Source organism: Euphorbia lathyris, chromosome 3, assembly GCF_963576675.1.
Source record: "Euphorbia lathyris chromosome 3, ddEupLath1.1, whole genome shotgun sequence".
NCBI classification, from domain to species: domain Eukaryota; kingdom Viridiplantae; phylum Streptophyta; class Magnoliopsida; order Malpighiales; family Euphorbiaceae; genus Euphorbia; species Euphorbia lathyris.
The window spans coordinates 41,052,430-41,070,801 of record NC_088912.1 but is presented as its reverse complement, the minus strand read 5'-3'; the positions used below and the strand labels follow the sequence as shown (position 1 = coordinate 41,070,801).

General features: G+C 34.0%; 2 protein-coding genes across 3 annotated transcripts; one reads left to right on the top strand and one right to left on the bottom strand.

The window, feature by feature from the left end:
- Window positions 1–7,393: 7,393 nt before the first annotated feature.
- On the bottom strand, window positions 7,394–9,190 carry LOC136223547 (uncharacterized). The gene is made up of 2 exons (XM_066011605.1): window positions 9,053–9,190; window positions 7,394–8,026 (listed from the first exon to the last, which is right to left on the bottom strand). The coding sequence occupies exon 2, from the start codon at window positions 8,000–8,002 to the stop codon at window positions 7,610–7,612; it is 393 nt and encodes a 130-aa protein (XP_065867677.1). The 5' UTR covers window positions 8,003–8,026; window positions 9,053–9,190; the 3' UTR covers window positions 7,394–7,609.
- A 127-nt stretch (window positions 9,191–9,317) lies between these two features.
- Window positions 9,318–13,579, top strand: LOC136223546 (ABC transporter F family member 1). Of its 2 annotated transcripts, none has more exons than XM_066011602.1 (6): window positions 9,318–9,469; window positions 9,541–9,774; window positions 10,582–10,655; window positions 10,753–10,963; window positions 11,050–11,284; window positions 12,112–13,579. In XM_066011602.1, the coding sequence occupies exons 2-6, from the start codon at window positions 9,550–9,552 to the stop codon at window positions 13,167–13,169; spliced, it is 1,803 nt and encodes a 600-aa protein (XP_065867674.1). In that variant the 5' UTR covers window positions 9,318–9,469; window positions 9,541–9,549; the 3' UTR covers window positions 13,170–13,579. The 2 variants fall into 2 exon arrangements, with proteins under 2 accessions (XP_065867674.1, XP_065867676.1); XM_066011604.1 differs by lacking the exon at window positions 9,318–9,469 and adding an exon at window positions 10,342–10,481 and having other exon boundaries at window positions 9,639–9,774.
- Window positions 13,580–18,372: the final 4,793 nt, after the last annotated feature.

Genomic DNA, 18,372 nt, shown 5'->3' with positions numbered 1-18,372 from the left:
CCACATAAGTGATATATATTAATGGGGAATTTTAGTTTCCCCATAATAAAGTCATGTATGAGTACCATACATATTATTTCTCCGACCGTAGAAATACTAAAATCCTAAAAAAATGAGCGGGCTGATAAAGCGGGAATGACAAAAGGTTGAAAAAATTAGAAAAATTTGTGATACGATAAATTTGTCTAAAAACCCTAACCATGCTTGATTCCCTTCATTTCTTGTGTTTGTGTGCCATTTATTCTTGGGTTAGTTACAAAATATTCAAGAATAGTTTAAATTATTAGAAGTATCTCCACTTGATAAAAGATATTCTAACTATGTCAAATTATAATAATCTAAACATATATTAACAATAGAATCAGATAGATTTAGGAAGAATTTAAAGGAAAAAAATACTTTTAAGACTTGAAAAAAATCAAAATTCAGAACATAAAATTAAAAAAGAAAACTGTAGATTAAGAAAACAGAGAAATATTAAAATGAATGTAGAGAGAAAACGTAGAATCCCACAAATCTGTCCCTGCAATCTATAGTGATTGTGAGAGATCAGAATCTTTCTGCGATGATGGCTGGGACAAGAGTAACTTCTGTGTAATTTGAAATCATAACTGTCTAATTTGACAAATGTAGAATAAAAGTATAAGTTTTTGATACAATAATTATAAAATATTCTTATATTGATAAAACACAAAGAGATAATATTTAACTGTTATATTTAATTAAAACCTGATTCTTTATGTAATTTTCTCTTTATTCTTTCTTGCTTTCAGAATTTCAATTCTTTTTTAGTGTTCTTCTACTGACATTTGTAATGGACCGAATTCCCTTTATCTTTCCTTTTTATTTCTACCACGATTCTTAACGACTTTCAAATAATTGGATGTTGTTGTAAATCCCCAAACACCGGATTTGAAAGTTAGGGCTTTCTCTCATGTCTGCTCTCTCGCCTTTCCTCTCTTTGATTGCTTGGGTATAGGCTTCAAGTTTGTTGAGATGGATTATGTTGCCAAGATTGCTCCTTTTTGCTATTTTTATTTTGGAATTTTCCTTTATTTGGTATTTTAATAAATTCCATAAGTGCAACCTTTTTTATGATATTAAATTTGTGATAATAGGTCTGTTTCAAAATGGATTGGGACTTTTACAAGCTTTATTGAATAAAGATATGAAAAAGGAATGTGTGAGAAATTCTAGTAGTCATTCAAGAAATCTTTTGAGGATAAAGCGAGGGCTTGACATGTGAATGTGATGTTTGACAGAATTATTATTACAGAGTATGAACTTTCCATTACTATTTGCTATTATTTTACTCATTTGCGTTCTTTCTGTGTTTTTTTAACCCAAATTTCATTTCTTTTTTTATAACTTCATTTCATGTATGGTTTGAGCTTGCAAAAGACATTGGATAATCAAGTTAATACTATTGATAAATGACCAATCTTAGTTTTAGACACTTATCATTTTTTGTTGTGTGATAATTGTCATATTATATAAATTGGGCGGTATTGTACCTCCTTGGATTGTAACACTTGATGCTTTGGAGCCTTTTGCTCGTGATTCTCCAAAGCAGGTAAATAATGTCAATTTGATGGAAAACCTTATCCAGTTCAAATTAAGAAACAGAGAAACGTCTCCTCCCAGGCTTAGTAAGATCAACACCATCCATATCATCAATTTGAGAAGTATCCTTAGACCCAAGTCAAAAAGGGTTAAGTTTAGCCAAACTCTTAGACATAGATGAAAAGATTCCATATTTTTTTTCCTAGTTTTAGTAGTAGCAGCAGAAGTACCTGAAGTGTTATTATTTGTTTTCTGAATATCATTAATGAATAACTTCATTTTCATTAACTCAGATGTTAGTGCTTCGTTCTGTATGCAATGTTCATGTTTCCTTATGGGAAACATTAGTAGCAGTAGGAATGTCTGGAGTTGTTGGGGTTTCATGGAGCATTCCACTTCAGATCTTAAGTTGATCGCAGTAAAGAGTATGTAATACCATTTGTAGAAATCTTTTGTTTTTTTGATGCGTGGAGTCTTGCTTCGTAGGATAGTTTTAGTTGTAATACCATTATGTTTCAATCTTGCCTCAGGTTATAGTTATGCTTGTAGCTCTTTTTCTCATGTGTTTTTCTTGCTCAAATTCGAAATTGGTTCTTGCAAATTTATTCTATAAAAGCATCTCCAACAGCCTCTTAAATTGGCTCTTAAGTTAAAATTTGAGGAGAGAGAATGAAAATTCATCTCCAACAGCCTCTTAGTGGCTCCTCAAATCACTAAGAGTCTCTCCATCCTCTCTATTAATAGAGAGCCTCTCTCCACATCTTAATGCTTCCTAACTTCATTTTTTATTAATAATTTATTATTGATGTGTCTCTCTCCTCAAACTATTGGTAATGTAACAATAAATAATAATCTTAATAATAAAATAATAAATAAAGAGTGAATATAAGGAGCATTATTGGAGATCATATATCTTAGCTACTCTTAAATCACTAAGAGTCAATTGTTTATATTATTTTTAGAGAGGTCACTAAGAGTCTCTTGGAGATGCTCTAAAACCATGCTGAATTTTTTAGATGTTTTCTGTTTTAAAAACATTTTTTATCTTTACAACTGATCTTATCCTCTAGGTTTACATTTGTAAGGTAGCTCTTAGTGGGGAAGCTAGCTAGCTGCTTGATTATTAGTAAGGTAACATACTATTGCTTATTATAAACCATAAATTTTTAGATCCAGTTTAATAATTTTATTGTTTAATTTTTAATTCTTTTATTATTTTTACAGGTTATCTAAACAAGACCAACTTTTGAGGAATTGAATTTTAGAAATGATCAAATGTGTGACCTTGTTAATTATAATGTATTGTTTTGATTTAGTTAGTATCTCAAGATTTTGGACGATACAATTTCTCATTATGTTCATTGATTATAATGATGTAACTTATAACTTGTAACATTATGGTCAAGTATTTTTCCCAAAGCTATATTCGATCAGTTTAAGTTTTATATTAATAACTACTTATAATTTTAATTTTTCATTAAATTATGTATTTTCTATAAAAATACATGCACATAATGGAAAATACAGATCTCTATTAAATAGAATGCCTTTATAGTAATTTTATCTATAAAATATTCAATATTTGTATATATATATATATATATATATATATATAAAATTAAAATTTGTAAATAAATAAAATATTATTGTGGTAAAATTTGCGCCACGAAAGCTTTGTATGGCAAAAAAAATTTAGACATAACAACTGTGATATTAAAGGTTATGATGACAAATGATTTGCCACAAATGGTTACCTGGTGGAACAAATATTGCCACAAAAAGTACTCTAATGCGGCGTAAAAATTCGTTACAAAAGGTTCTCTAGTATGACGTCTTTTTTGCCATAAAAATAAATACTTTTTTAACGTGCAATTACGCTATAAAATACATGTTTTTGGGACGTGACATTCTGCCACAATACTTCTATATTTGTGGCGATAAAGTTCGCAACAAAAGAACTTGTTTAGTGGCGTCAAGATTTTGCCACTATATACCATCCTTTGTGGCGTGGTTTATGTCCTCACTATATAATATCAAATTGCGGTGATCAATTTTGTTAGCCACTAAAGGCTTTAGTATCGCGTTTCTAATGGCTAAAATTATATTCGCCACGAAAGGTATTAATGGCGTATTTTTAGCCTTTCGTGGCAAACAAATTCCCCACAAAAGTTGTTTTTCTTGTAGTGTATATTGATTAGGCTTAATACATGTGTGGCCCCTTGAACTCCATTAAAAGTGTTGCTTCGCCCCCTGAAAACTAATAAAATGTCCGAAGTAACTCTTGAAATAAATAAAAGTAGAACCAATTAACCATTTGTTAAATCAAAACCAGTCACACTAATGTGGGTGTAACTCACACTCGTGACAAGTCAATAAATGAGGACTTAACTGAATCAAGAATAAGGATGAATCAATTATTTCTCCCCTTAAATAGAATATAATTAGAGATTTTTATGATTTTTTTATATGTTTTGACAATTCCTATTTATGACTTGGTACAGCTTTTCAAATTAAATAAAAAGGATTCTATCAAAGAAATTTAATTCATTTTGTATCGTACAAATACAAATCTGATTTATTTGTGTGATTTATTTGTGTTGAACAGAATATATCATTTCTTGTTATGGAGCCCGAAAAGGGGTTGTCGATACTGCTGTACGAACATCAGATGCTGGATATGTTACGCGCAGACTTGTTGAAGTAGTTCAACACATTGTTGTACGTAGAAAAGATTGTGGCACTACCCGAGGGATCCCTGTGAGTCCTCTGTACACTATGGCCTCTTCTCCTTCTTCATCTTCTTCATATTTTTCTCCTACTTCTTTAATTGTTCGTCTTCCATCAATGCTCCATGCAAATACCTTTCTATCAACTCCTACAAATGTCAGCCAAAACTTCTCTATCAAATCCACTTCCAAAAATTATATTCCATGGAAACTTTGATTTACTTTATCCTTAATTCTAATCTACATGGAATGGTTGAATATTGTCATGTGATATGGAGGCATCAAATAATGAAAAATTAAGAAGTGAAGATCACAAAGAAGGAGGCTCATCAAGTTAGCTAGTTGTAACAGCTTTTGGCGTCAAGTGTAATGCTTGTTAGATAGTTATATTCAGTTTTGTTGAGTTGTCAATTGTATTAGTTCTTGATTCAACTGTAATTGATATATAAATACCCATGATGTAATGTGTGATATCAATAAGATGAATATGAGTTCAATTCATTCTTCTCTCTTTATATTCTCCATGTTTTAATAAATATATCATTGTTGTCTTTTACATGGTACCAATATTTATGTTAGCTTATTAATGACTCATAGAAGCTAGTTACATGATTTCTATGTTGGTGAGGAAGAGAGACATAAGAATGGAAACAATGCCAATAAATACTATTTTCATTGTTTCCATCCTTGTGTCTCTCTTCCTTAGAATAAAGATCTTGATAGTGAGAATTAGAATATAGATTCAACTGAGGTAATGTTTGCAAATGCAAAGAATCCTGGAATTGTCTTGGTTAGTACTCTATTTAATATGAACAATCTTTCGTGGAAGATATGTATGATGGTGATATTCCTTATTCCATCCTCTGCTGGATATCCTAAATAGAAAAAGATATATAGTCTTGTTATATCTTGGATCTTGAATTCAATTTCATGAGATAGTGTGTAAGAGCAAAACTAGTCCATCCTAAACGATGTATGTGAGTACATATTTCAGTGTCAATTCTAGATTTTTCTAACACAAGAAAACTAAAGTAATGGGGTTCAAAAATATTCATTTTAGTGAAAAGGGCATACCCGGTCCCTTCTGCCTCAATGAGGATAAAAAAGGCACAACCGTACCGTTCAGACAAAGTGAGGACCCGTTCGGTGGTTGGATGGAGGTCGCAAGAGCCGGTTGTCCGCTAGAATCTGAACTTTCGCCATCAGGGACAGTGGCTTTTTTGGCCGCCTTCTTAATCCGTTTGGTGCCTTGAGTAAACATTGTGGAAAAGAAGCTTGAAATATATGTGTGAACGCAGTTGAAACCAAAAGAAAAGCAAAAACCAAAAGTTAGAAATCCCTAATTTCTAAGGCCTTGTTTGGATGATGGTATTTGAAGGTAGGTGAGGGTAAGTGTAATTAGGTAACCTTATTTGTTTCGAGGTGTAATTGAAAAGCATAATAAGTGAGGGTAGGTGATGGTGAATTTTGGGTAATTTTTCTTATACCCCATATTGGAGGGGAATCATGGTACATATCTTTTTCTTCCAAAATTACTCTTTGTATTTTCTTTTATTTTATACAAATGAAAGGATATAAGAGTAATTTTATATATAATTACATTATTAAACCATCACTTATCCTACATTCCATGCAAACAAAACAAGTTATTTCATACACCTTATATTACCTTACTTTAATTACATTCATTCCAAACAGGGCCTCGGTGAAGAAAAATGGATGGTGAAATGGAGAAAAAGATGTAGAAATTGAAAAGTATATTATAAGAATTAGAAGGAAAATGAGTTCAATGTGTGAGTGAATGGAAGATTAATGGTGGTTTATGGAAGTTTTAGGGATTGAGGAAGAAGAAGAGTTGGGTGTGGTTTGGGGAAAAAGGAAGGGCTTATGAGTCTTAAATGGAAGAGTGGGGGTTATGGGAGATGAAGGGGGTGAGGTTGAGGTTAGGGAAATTGACTAGTTAGGGAAAATGAGGGATTTTGGGAAGTTCTAGAGTGAGAGAGAGTGAGAGTTGGGAGCGAGAAAGGGGAAATCCAAAAATGGGAGGTGGGGCTAATTTGGACCTACCAATCCCACTTTAAAAGTGGGATTCACGCAGGTCTTGACGAGATTCTTTAAGATCTCACCGAGACCTGCTTGATAGGGGTCCTGGAAAAAGTTCTAGGACACTGTCTCGGCAAGACCAATAGGGATCTCATCGAGACCTGTGTTAGGTCCGAATTTAAATTTTTATATTATATTTTATTATTTTACTTGATTTTGGGGTTCCAAATCGACGATATTTTATGAGATCTCGTGGAGACCTAATTGGGCTCCTAGAAGAAAAACTTCCAAGGCCCATCTCAGTGAGCCCTTGTGTGGTCTCGCCGAGACCTTTGAAAATCGTTTAAAATGGTAATTTGTATTGCACACGGGTGATTTGTATTGCACACAATGTATCATTAAAATCATAGCTTAATCTTTTACTCTTTTATATCAATGTTTACATAATAGGAATGGACTTGAGTTAAATCCCCACGGTGACCACACAAGGTCCTAGAAATACTAATCCTAATCACGATTTAGAATAAGTATTTAATTTAACTAGAATTAATTAAATGTCTAATCCTTATAGGATAATAAAACCTAACCTATAAATAGAGGAGTAAGCTAAATCTAAGATAACACATTATTAATTAAGACAAAAATCACTCTCTCTCTCAATCTCACTCTCCCTGTATTCGGTTGACACCCCCTCTCTCTCTCTCTCCCTATTAGTGAATATTCGTTCTTAGTTTATGAATTGCATGCACCAATACATTAGGTGGTGTGTGTTGACCCATAAGGCAGATTAGTTTTAAAGGGAAATAAGTAGAACTAATGGGAATTTAAAACCTTTATAAACTTTTCTTTTTAAGTCAATTGAGACAATTTTCGGAATTAAAGGCAACTACCAATTTAGTGGGACATAAAATGGAGATTTTTGATGGATTTTTAACCTCTATTTAACCTTTGAAAATCTCTCCCCTCCATTTAACATTCCTCTCCCAAATAATGTTAACTAGGTGCTTTCTGCGTCAACAATGTCCCTTATCTAATTCAACTCAAAATCATTGCAAATATGATCAATCCAAAAATCATTACTTTCATAAATTGCAGAAAATAGCATCTTACTTCTTGCAATAGATCCCTTATGATTTAGCTTGCAGAAGTTGGAGAACTATTAAACCCAATTCCTAACTTAGTAAATCACCTGAATTGCAAATCCAAATGACTTTCAGGGGTCATTGTTATAATTTTGGCATTTCAGTTAAACTGCTATTGTAGCTTTTCATACAATTTCATGGAAAAATTGTTCTATTAGATGTTATACAATCGTTATCATCCAAGATAACTTTAACACCATTGTTTTTAAGGCCATTAACAATAGCCCAGATCTTGGTGCTGTTTTTAAAACCTTTTTTCTCAATCTCTTTGTTCACATCGACACGAATTCCTCTTCCATGTCCATGTTCGAGACCCTCTACCTTTAGTCGCATAGCCAACACCTCCCCTACAACAGCTGCTGCCTTGGCATTGCAATACCTACTGCCGCATTCAATTGTGTTCTTTATTGAATGTTCAACTGTTGATGCAGTTGCTACTATTCTTCCATTGTTTCTGTCCACCACATTTGCAGTTATGTACTTCAATGATATAAACATCCTCAACACATACCTTTTCAATACTGTCATTCTCGCAACTCTCCACTTGACATTCTGTTTCCAACATAAATGATTCATCAGTTTCGCAGTTTTAATGTCTTTAAGAATACTCACAAGCATCAACGCAAGCGACTCATAACATCAAAGACGAATGAATTATCATATCGTATTGAAAAGTGCCTCTAAACAAGCAGTTAATATTCCTTCTAACCATGTGTATTGGATTGAAGTTACTCAAGCCATAAATTCATATGCAGAAACAAGTTATTTGTAGCATAAATGTTCAGAGAAGACCCTTGCAACGGGCAAGGAACAGGTATATAAAACTCGGTTCAGCTAGAAACATGACAGCAGGCCTTTCTGGTGTGCAAGGCCAGGGTCAGGGTTTCTCTATAGTCTATACACAAGGATCAAACACGCGATGACTTGTTTAAGGTGGAAGAGCCTCAACCATTCACCCAAAACTGATGGACATGTACACATGCCATTAGTTGTTCATTGATTCATCGGTGTAATACTATACTCCCGGAGTATTCTAAAAAATTACCTATTCGGTACTATTGTTCGTTGCTCATTTGCTGACAATCATTACTTGTTTGTTTGTCAAACCAATTTCTATTCATTAAAGATGCAAAAGACTATTATTTTTTCATTCCTTCAAACAACAAACAGATCTTGATACCCACCAATATTCAAACTGAAACATAAAAACAGAACAAATTACATGTTTTCTTGCTAAATTAGTACCGAGTAGAGAAAAAAATGATGTAATAAAGCTTCATAGAGAAAGCGTTTAAATTGAGAAAAAGGTCAATTTAGTACGGATGTTTAACATCTCAAGTAGAAAGGACAAGCTATTTGCATAACTTCAATCCAATAAATAGTCTCACGAACATAAAATTTCACTGATATCATAAAAGTGTACTAGATTGAAATCCTAGAATCTGAAAAAATGTGATCAATTGAATGATTCCGCCATTGTTAGAGAACAACAAAATCGGCGATACAACAATAGTAGTTACAGTCTTAATTGAGAAATTCCTAATTTCATAGATTATATAGAGATGTTACCATACTCACCTAAATGGAGCATAAAAGAATGGGTAAGAGGCTCAAGTACAGCCGGCGGCAAGGCAGGATCCGGAGAGGAGCCACTGGAAAGCTAGCTTGGTCGGTAATATAAGCGGAGGAGGGTATATAAGGAACTTAGAAATTGAAAATATCTGGCAAGGAAGCCGCCCAACATATAAGAAGGACGTTGCCAAATAGTATTTTTACACTTAAAATAATAAATTATGACCGTACACGTGTCATCATCTAAAGGCTTGTACCCTATAAATACCCAAATCCAATACTCCTCATTCCATAACCCTAATCGTTGGGTTTTCGTTTCCTGTTACTACGTTTCGCACCAACCAATCGAACACTTCCGTATAGAACCCTAGCTCAGATCCACACTTTTCTCGTCTCTCTTCATCTTCAGATCGTTCCTTTCAGGTACCTGATTTTCAATTTTCGTTTATTTGTTGATTTCTATCTGGTTACTTGATCGATTTTGTGTGTGTTAGATTTCGAGGATGGTGTCCGACGCTAGCAAAAAGAAGGCTGCGCAGAAGAAGGCGGCTGCTGCTGCTAAAAGAGGTGGAAAGGCAGCTTCTGCAGCTGCGTCGTCTAAAGTAGCTGCTGCGGCAGCCGATAATGGAAGTGTTGACAAGTTGTCGAACGGGGTTGATGCGCTTCAGATATCGGATCGAACTTGTACTGGTGTGCTTTGTTCGCATCCTCTTTCTAGGGATATTCGCGTAAGTTGATGCCGTTGATCTCTGTATTTTATCATCTTTATTCATCCGACGGCTATTACTTATCGTTGTTTTTTTTTTGTTAGATATGGATCATCGGATTAATAAATTGTTAGAACTTTATCGTTTGATCGTGGGAGATTCTAGCGGAGATTAGATTTTTATGCAATTTGGCTTGCCGTTTTTTTTTAAAATAATTGGACTAGCTTCTGTTTTTCTATATAAATTCGTAGGAGAATGATTGACAGCATTCCCTAAATTATAGGATATTGGTAAGAAATAACGTTACTTTTGAATATTGAATAAGAAAGCAAAAGAAACAGTGAAAATAGTAACGGATTTCTAAGTTTTAGAATGGAGCCTTTGGTACTGCTTCTTCATTAACCTAACGCTAAGCGTTTGGGCATGTGATTTCATATTATAAACTGACTGATAACAAGGTCTGTGGATCAGCATGTTCCTATATTTTATTTCTTAGGTAAATTAGAGATTTATATATTGAAATAAGTCACGTCACATGTAAGGTTAATTTTGGCATAATGAGTCTCACTACTAGCTTATTGTTGCTAGCTTGATGTACCTATAGACAAGTGCCTTGGCGAGCAGCTCGGTCTGTCACCAGGGTATTCTGACAACTCTTGATGCCACGATTAATTACTAGAAATTTTGAATATAAGCTTGTTCATCCTTTTGGGCACTCCTCAACGGAGGTAATATGAGTGATGATAACTTCTATACATGTGTGTGGTGTTAAGTATTTGCGGTGAAAATACTCTTAATGATTAACTAACTTATTTCATTTTCTTTCAGATTGAGTCTTTATCAGTTACCTTCCATGGACATGACCTCATTGTTGATACCATCCTTGAGCTTAATTATGGCAGGTTTGAACATTTGAACCTTCTGACTGAACTATATTAATTCCTATGGGACTCCAGCATGATGAGTACTTTCTTGTCTGTTAATTCTTCTGTGCCATAGACGATATGGATTGCTTGGATTAAATGGATGTGGAAAATCAACACTCTTAACTTCAATAGGGTGTCGTGAACTACCAATTCCAGACCACATGGACATATATCACCTCTCAAGAGAAATTGATGCTTCTGACATGACTGCGCTTGAGTCTGTGATTAGCTGTGATGAGGAGAGGTTGAAATTGGAGAAGGAAGTTGAGATGTTAGCTGCACAGGTTTGTAAATGTGCTTAGTGTTTCAAATTGTGGCGCTTGATAAATATATCAGGAAAACTTAGTGTACTTGTTTATGTTGGCTCTAGGATGATGGAGGTGGAGAGTCTCTTGATAGAATCTATGAACGATTGGAGGCTTTGGATGCATCAACTGCAGAAAAACGTGCTGCTGAGATCTTGTTTGGTCTTGGTTTTAACAAGCAGATGCAGGCGAAGAAAACCAGAGATTTTTCTGGTGGTTGGAGAATGAGGATTGCATTGGCCCGGGCTCTGTTCATGAATCCTACAATCCTCTTACTTGATGAACCTACAAATCATCTGGGTAAGATTTTTGTCGTGCTAACGCTGTTCATGAAGTTGGAACGTTTTTGCACTATTGTATGCTTTTACATGATTTAGCTAGAGTTTTCTCCCGCTTTTTGAGTTTCTAGGAGCATGTGCACTCTCTTTGTATTTCCTTTGCTTCAGTAATTTTTAATGAACCAGCATAGTTGAATTTGAATTATGTGCACTTCTAATTGTGGATTAATTTGATTCATACTAGGACACTTGTAATATATGGATTGTTATGGTTGACATATGAAGATGTTTATGGCTAATTATCATGATGTTAGATTGTTAGAATACTTGATCAGGATTCCAGCTTTATATATTTCACTAGAGTTTTCCACTTCTCCAGTTTCTAGGCATATGTGCATTCTCTCTGTGATTCTTTTTGCTTTTTCGTGTTTAATGTACCGGCTTTTGCTTAATATGAATTATGCTAGGGTACTTCTAAGTTGTGGGTATTATTATGAATTGGCTAATTATATGGAGCTCAGGGGTCAGCCCTTACTGTTTCTTTCTTGCAATTTCTCTCTTGTTTAAGGCCCCAAATGTTAGGAGGGTTCAAATTCAGAATTTTTAGACTGCATAATTATTGGTGAATTAAGATGCCCCAGAAGTCGTATACTGTTCTGGGTATAGAAAAATTTGGCCTACTTACTCTTTGTTTTCCGTTTGGTGGAAGCATTTATTGGTAGACACTAGATAGTGTACTTAACCTCGTAAATGTTGTTACCTACAAATGGAAAAAAAGAATAATCTGGAGGGGTTTTCAAGCTTCTATGAAGGACTTATGTCGATCTTTGATTCTTTTTTTTGTAACAGATTTGGAAGCCTGTGTGTGGTTGGAGGAGACCCTGAAGAAGTTTGATCGCATCCTGGTTGTGGTGTCACATTCCCAGGATTTCTTGAATGGTGTCTGCACAAATATTATACACATGCAAAGTAAGACATTGAAGATCTACTCTGGGAATTATGATCAATATGTTCAGACACGTTCTGAACTGGAGGAGAATCAAATGAAGCAGTACAAGTGGGAACAAGAGCAGATTTCTTCAATGAAGGAATACATTGCTAGATTTGGGCATGGTTCTGCAAAATTAGCTCGACAAGCACAGAGCAAGGAGAAAACTCTTGCAAAAATGGAGCGTGGTGGGCTTACAGAGAAAGTAGCAAGAGACAAGGTTTTGGTCTTTCGATTTGTGGATGTTGGGAAGCTTCCACCACCTGTCCTTCAGTTTGTTGAAGTTTCCTTTGGTTACACACCTGACAATCTCATATACAAAAATCTCGACTTTGGGGTTGATTTGGATTCTAGGGTTGCTTTGGTGGGGCCCAATGGTGCTGGTAAGAGTACACTGCTGAAGCTTATGACTGGGGAGTTGGGACCTTGTGATGGCATGGTTAGACGTCACAATCACTTGAGGATTGCTCAGTATCATCAGCACTTGGCTGAGAAACTAGACATGGAAATGTCTGCCTTGCTATATATGATAAGGGAGTATCCAGGGAATGAGGAAGAAAAAATGAGAGCTGCAATCGGGAGGTTTGGATTGACTGGGAAAGCTCAAGTGATGCCCATGAAGAATTTGTCTGATGGGCAAAGGAGCAGGGTGATATTTGCTTGGCTAGCCTTTAGGCAACCTCAATTGCTGCTATTGGATGAACCGACGAATCATTTGGATATTGAGACTATAGACTCGCTGGCTGAAGCATTGAATGAATGGGATGGAGGTCTGGTTCTAGTTAGTCACGATTTCAGGCTTATAAACCAGGTAGCACATGAAATATGGATTTGTGAAAATCAAGCAGTAACTCCATGGGAGGGTGATATTATGCAATTTAAGGCGCACCTGAAGAAAAAGGCTGGCTTGTCTGATTAAATCAGATGCTATAGGATAGACGTGACCTGAGCATTTTAGTTAGTTGTATTGTCAGCATGAGTGCCTGAATTTGCAATTTTGCATATCACTGACATATAATTACCACATCTATATGATGTTTGGCTGAGGGTGAGTGATACACTGCATCAGAAGAGAAGAGAATAGAGGCAAAAAGGGCAGGCTGATGATTGTTTTCCTCGGTTGATATTCATGTTATTTTATGTTTTGCAAGATCCAAGATTATATAGACAATTTTACAATATTTATTTATTGAGGGTTAGGAGTTCCAACTACTATAAACCTCATTTGGGCTTTTCTTTTCTTTTCTTTTTTCTAAGTTCAAGTATATGTTGTACTGGAGAACCTAGTGACCTAAATTTTATGTATTAGTTTCTTAATGCTTTTCTCTATCTATTATTTTATTTTTCTTCAAATTATTAGCTTTATTGTTTGTTTTACCTTTTTTTTCCTTCTCTTGGAACTCAAAAGCCAACGAAACGGAGAGAAAAAAAAAGGCATTGAAACCATGCTCTACTAAGATCATCTCTAACTCCAAGACATGCAAGCAGTAATTGCCATGGCAATTGAAACAATTTATATAGTGACTTTGCTTCACAGGGTGAGACCAGGAATAACAGATGCTGGAATGCTTTGGGTGGAAGACATGGAATTGATAGTGAACCGTAGCCAGGTGGCTAAGGGAAAATATAAATTTTGACAGGACCTCAAATTACCACCTCTATTCATGTGAAAGGACGAATTTTTACCAAATTTAAAAATTCTCAAATCCTTTCAAACTCTCTTGGATCAAATCCGAACTAATTTATCAACGAAAACATAGATTGGACGAGAGACGGCAAATGAAAAGGACTAATGTTACGAAATTCTGTTTGATTTTGTTGATTTTTGGACGTTTTGTTTATTCCAATTTGGATTTTTGGGAGATTCGGATTCGTGAGGTGGGGCTATCACGCCTTCACCTCTGGTGCGGCGTATGAATATCACGCTGCACCATAGGTGGAGGCGTGATAGTCTCACGCCCCACCACAGGAGACGACGTGATATTCATACGCCGTCTCCTGTGGTAGGGCGTGATAGCTTCACGCCCTCACCTATGTGAGGGCGTGATGGCCTCACTTCCCTGTGGGCAAAATTCAATTTTTTTTTAAATTTAATTTAGTTTTTATTAATTCAATTTTGTCTTCCCAACACGCGGGCGTGTGACTATCACGCCCTCCCGACCGCACGGTGGGGCGTGATAGCCACACGCCCGCGTGACGGAAAGACAAAAAAAAAGCCTTTTCCCATCCAAAACCCATGAAAGGGCGTTTTCGTCCTTTCACGGGGCTGGGGTGGGAATTTGGGGCTGAATATAACACCATATTTCTATTTTTTTTTCAATTGTCCACTGCAAAAAGAATATTCTCCGCTGTTTCGTCTACTATCTTAATTAATATTAGGGAAAATTACAAAATTAGGTAAAATGGGAGGCCCATTTACATATTTAACCTATTTACTCAACCTATTACCTATCTAGACTATATTTTTATGACTTTTCAAAAATACTCTTTATATATATATAATACTTAGAAATTTCTTAGTCTTTTTCTTTCTCCTTCCATCTGACTTCGCATATATGTCTTTTACTTCGTAAATTCGCAATATGCTAATTAGCAGAATCGCTTTTACTTCGCAAATTCGCAATATGCTAATTCAAATCATAACAATCGATCTTCCGGTTGAACTTCCAGAATATCTTTCCACCTCCAGTTTCCTCTGTCACCTCCTCGAATCAAATACCAACATAAACAATAGCAAATCAATCAATCAATTGCATACCCAAACGGGATAAATCAATAATCAAAGTATTAAAATACACCCAATCGATATAACCAATATTCTTAAATCAACGACGGCAATCGAAACCAAATCAAAAAAATTCACAAATCGATTCACATATCAAGCAGCTGAAGGGAGCAAAATCCGATAAATGAGAAAATACTGATTATGATATCGAATATACAAGAAACAAGTATAAGAATTAAAGATTCATGATATGGAATCGATGATCGGAGCATACCGGAATTTGCTTATGGTTAGAGAAATATTCAGAAAGACTGGGAAGAGGAAGGGGAAGATGAAAGATTGGAGTATTTTGGGAAAATCATAAAAATAAAGTCTAGATATGTAATAGGTGTAGTAAATGGGTTAAATATGTAAATGAGCCTCCCATTTGACCAAATTTTATAATTTTCCTTTAATATTATAATCAATTTTATATCAATTTGTCTTTATATCTTTTATCAAGTTACAATAATTCAAATGATAATTATATATAATTTATATAGAAGTGCTAGCAATATGCTTCGGGGTTATAGATTACATTCATCTTCTGGCAACAACTTGCAGTATATACATTCATCTTCAATATATGAATTATTTCAATGGTTATATCATTATATGTCGGATTACAGTCATTTGTAATGCAACATGCTTATGATATGAACTATCTCAATGTACAAGTATTTCAATTACATGTCTTTTTGCTAGCCTGCTAAGGCTTAGATTCATGTTTGTTTTTAAGGATTAATAAAGGAAGATAAGCATGGACATTCCTGATTTTTTAGTGGTTCAAGTCGAGATGATAAATTTGAGCTCATTCATATATATATATATATATATATATATATATATATATATATATATATATATTCTAATTTGATTGGTTCACATTAGTAAACACATCATTTTGGCATCCCTTGACGAACCTTTCAGACATCTAAGCCGGATATCCTAATCAGATTAGCATCCGTTAACGAACCTTTCAAAATATCTAAGTCCGAATTTGATTGCTCCACATTATGTTTTTAGCTAAATTATTAATAACCATCATGTTATTAAGCTATTAACCAAATATGTGATAAGGATTAAGAAATAGAATTAGTAATTCCTAATGGTTCAAGTTTCTTTTCGATGAGCACATTCATCGCAAATTCTGAATTGATTGCATGTGTTAAAGTTTGTATAATGATTAAATCACAATGAAGAAGAATCTCAAATTCTAAATTCAGTGTAGTGTCCAAATTCTGCATAATAGCTGAATGACATAATGAAAAATCGTATCAGCTGCATGATATGTATACAGGACTGACTATAATAACTTAGGGATTATATAACTATTTTAAAAAATATAGGGACTGAGTAGTGAAATATGTAAAAATATACGAACTAATAAATTGGTTACCTTATATATATTTTTAAAAAGGGATAATGTACTTCTACCAAAAAAAAAAAAAAAGGATAATGTACAAATTTACTTATATGGTTATTAAGGGAGAACAATGAACATCCACACATAAAATAGTGTAATTTTAAGTCTAACGTTTATCATTTTGTATAAGTTCAAGTTTAATTGACGAAAATGATTTTTTAAAGTGTAATTTCATGTTCTGTCCTTGCTCCAACCTTCATTATTCTAGTCACTCAATATGCTTTGAAATTGTACATTATATGTCAATAAAAAAACTCATTTTTAAGAATCCACTATTTTCTACATAGAAGCTAAATTCACTCTCCTCCAAAAAATTATAATGCTAAATTTATATCATAAGGGTTAAAAGATAAATAATTATTCTTCGTCTTTTTACATAACTAGGTTAAAAATAGGGATGCGGACCAAATTTAACACTAACGTTTCAAGCGAAGTGCAAATTTAACTGCAATGTTTCCAAGCAAGATAAATTTTATCCATTCACTATCGAAAATTTGAAAAGACTGGTTTTACTATTATTTAACTGTTACATTAGACTTTCCAAACAAGTTTATCGATAAATTGAAGCAGTTTCGTAAAATTTTTGTTGGTTTTTTTTCGTAACTATATCAATAACACATTAAATATTTTAGAGAGTTTGACAAAACATTTTTGTGATTAATTATATATAGCAGATTTAGTTTTTAGCATTTTAATAAAAAAAAAATTCTGTAATTTTGTTAGTAATACACTAAATATTTTAGACATAATTTATATTTGAAAGGTCTACCACTCAAACCAATTTCGATAACGTATGACTAAAATTGATTTTGTTTGAAAACGTTGATGTTAAATTTTCACAATTTCATACGTTAAGGCTAAATATGCACTTTCCTGACCTTCCACCTTTCCCGGATAAAGCTATAGCTAAGTAAGAGATAAATTTTATTATCCGATATGGATGTCAAATTGCTCAGCCTCTATCGCTTGATTGAAAGGATCAGAAAGTCAGAAAGTCTTTTGAGAATTCTTCACTAGTTTAAGGTTAAATTTGTTCTTTATTTCTTAAAAATATAAAATATTTATAAATGTATACCCAAAAATGAAATATCTAATTTAAGTTTTTAATGTTTCTATAAGTTTTTAATGTTTGTATGTATATGTATATATTTTGGACCCTTATTAATATGGGCTCTGGGTGGACACCTCATTTCATAGCCCAAACTTCCCTGAAGGAAGGTAAGGTGAGTGCATTAAATGTTTAGTTTGAGGTCTAAATTGTAGATATAATTTTTTTAGTGATAAATTGTGAGTTAAAATGTGTAGGTTAATTTTGTTTTTTTAGGGAAATGTGTAGGTGCGTTGACACTGCAAATTGGAGGGTTTTTATTTTTATGTTGCAGAAATACCCCAACTCATCTATATTATTTTCCACATTTTTTTTTAGAACAAACTGCCATTAATAAGAATCAAAAATATCTTCCAAAATTACATAATTAAGTCAATCCGACAAACTAAAAAACATAGCATTACTAGTATTGGAAAGAGCTTGTCTAGCTACAGTATGAACTGCTCTATTGGCTAGTTTAGAGACAAAACTTACTGATTTTCCACATTTGATCATGTTATTATATTTGTATTAGATGGTCTATATTAAGATTAAAATTCATACTTTATGTAGATTTATTCACAGGTCCAGGTATTGGTTAAGTCTGCTTCCAATGGGCCATGTTTGGAAAAAAAAATTTGACATCTGGTCTAGGTTCATCAAAGCCCATCTGTTTCTAAAACATGTTTGGAATTTATAGAAATATAACGGAAGTTTAGGAGCGGATGCCCTTTCATCTCTTGCTTAAAACACTCTCCAGTCCGATTGGAACTAGTTCGCTGTGGTAAGTAGGGATGGTAACGGGTACTTTATCCACAGATACCCGACACTATCCGATCCTAATG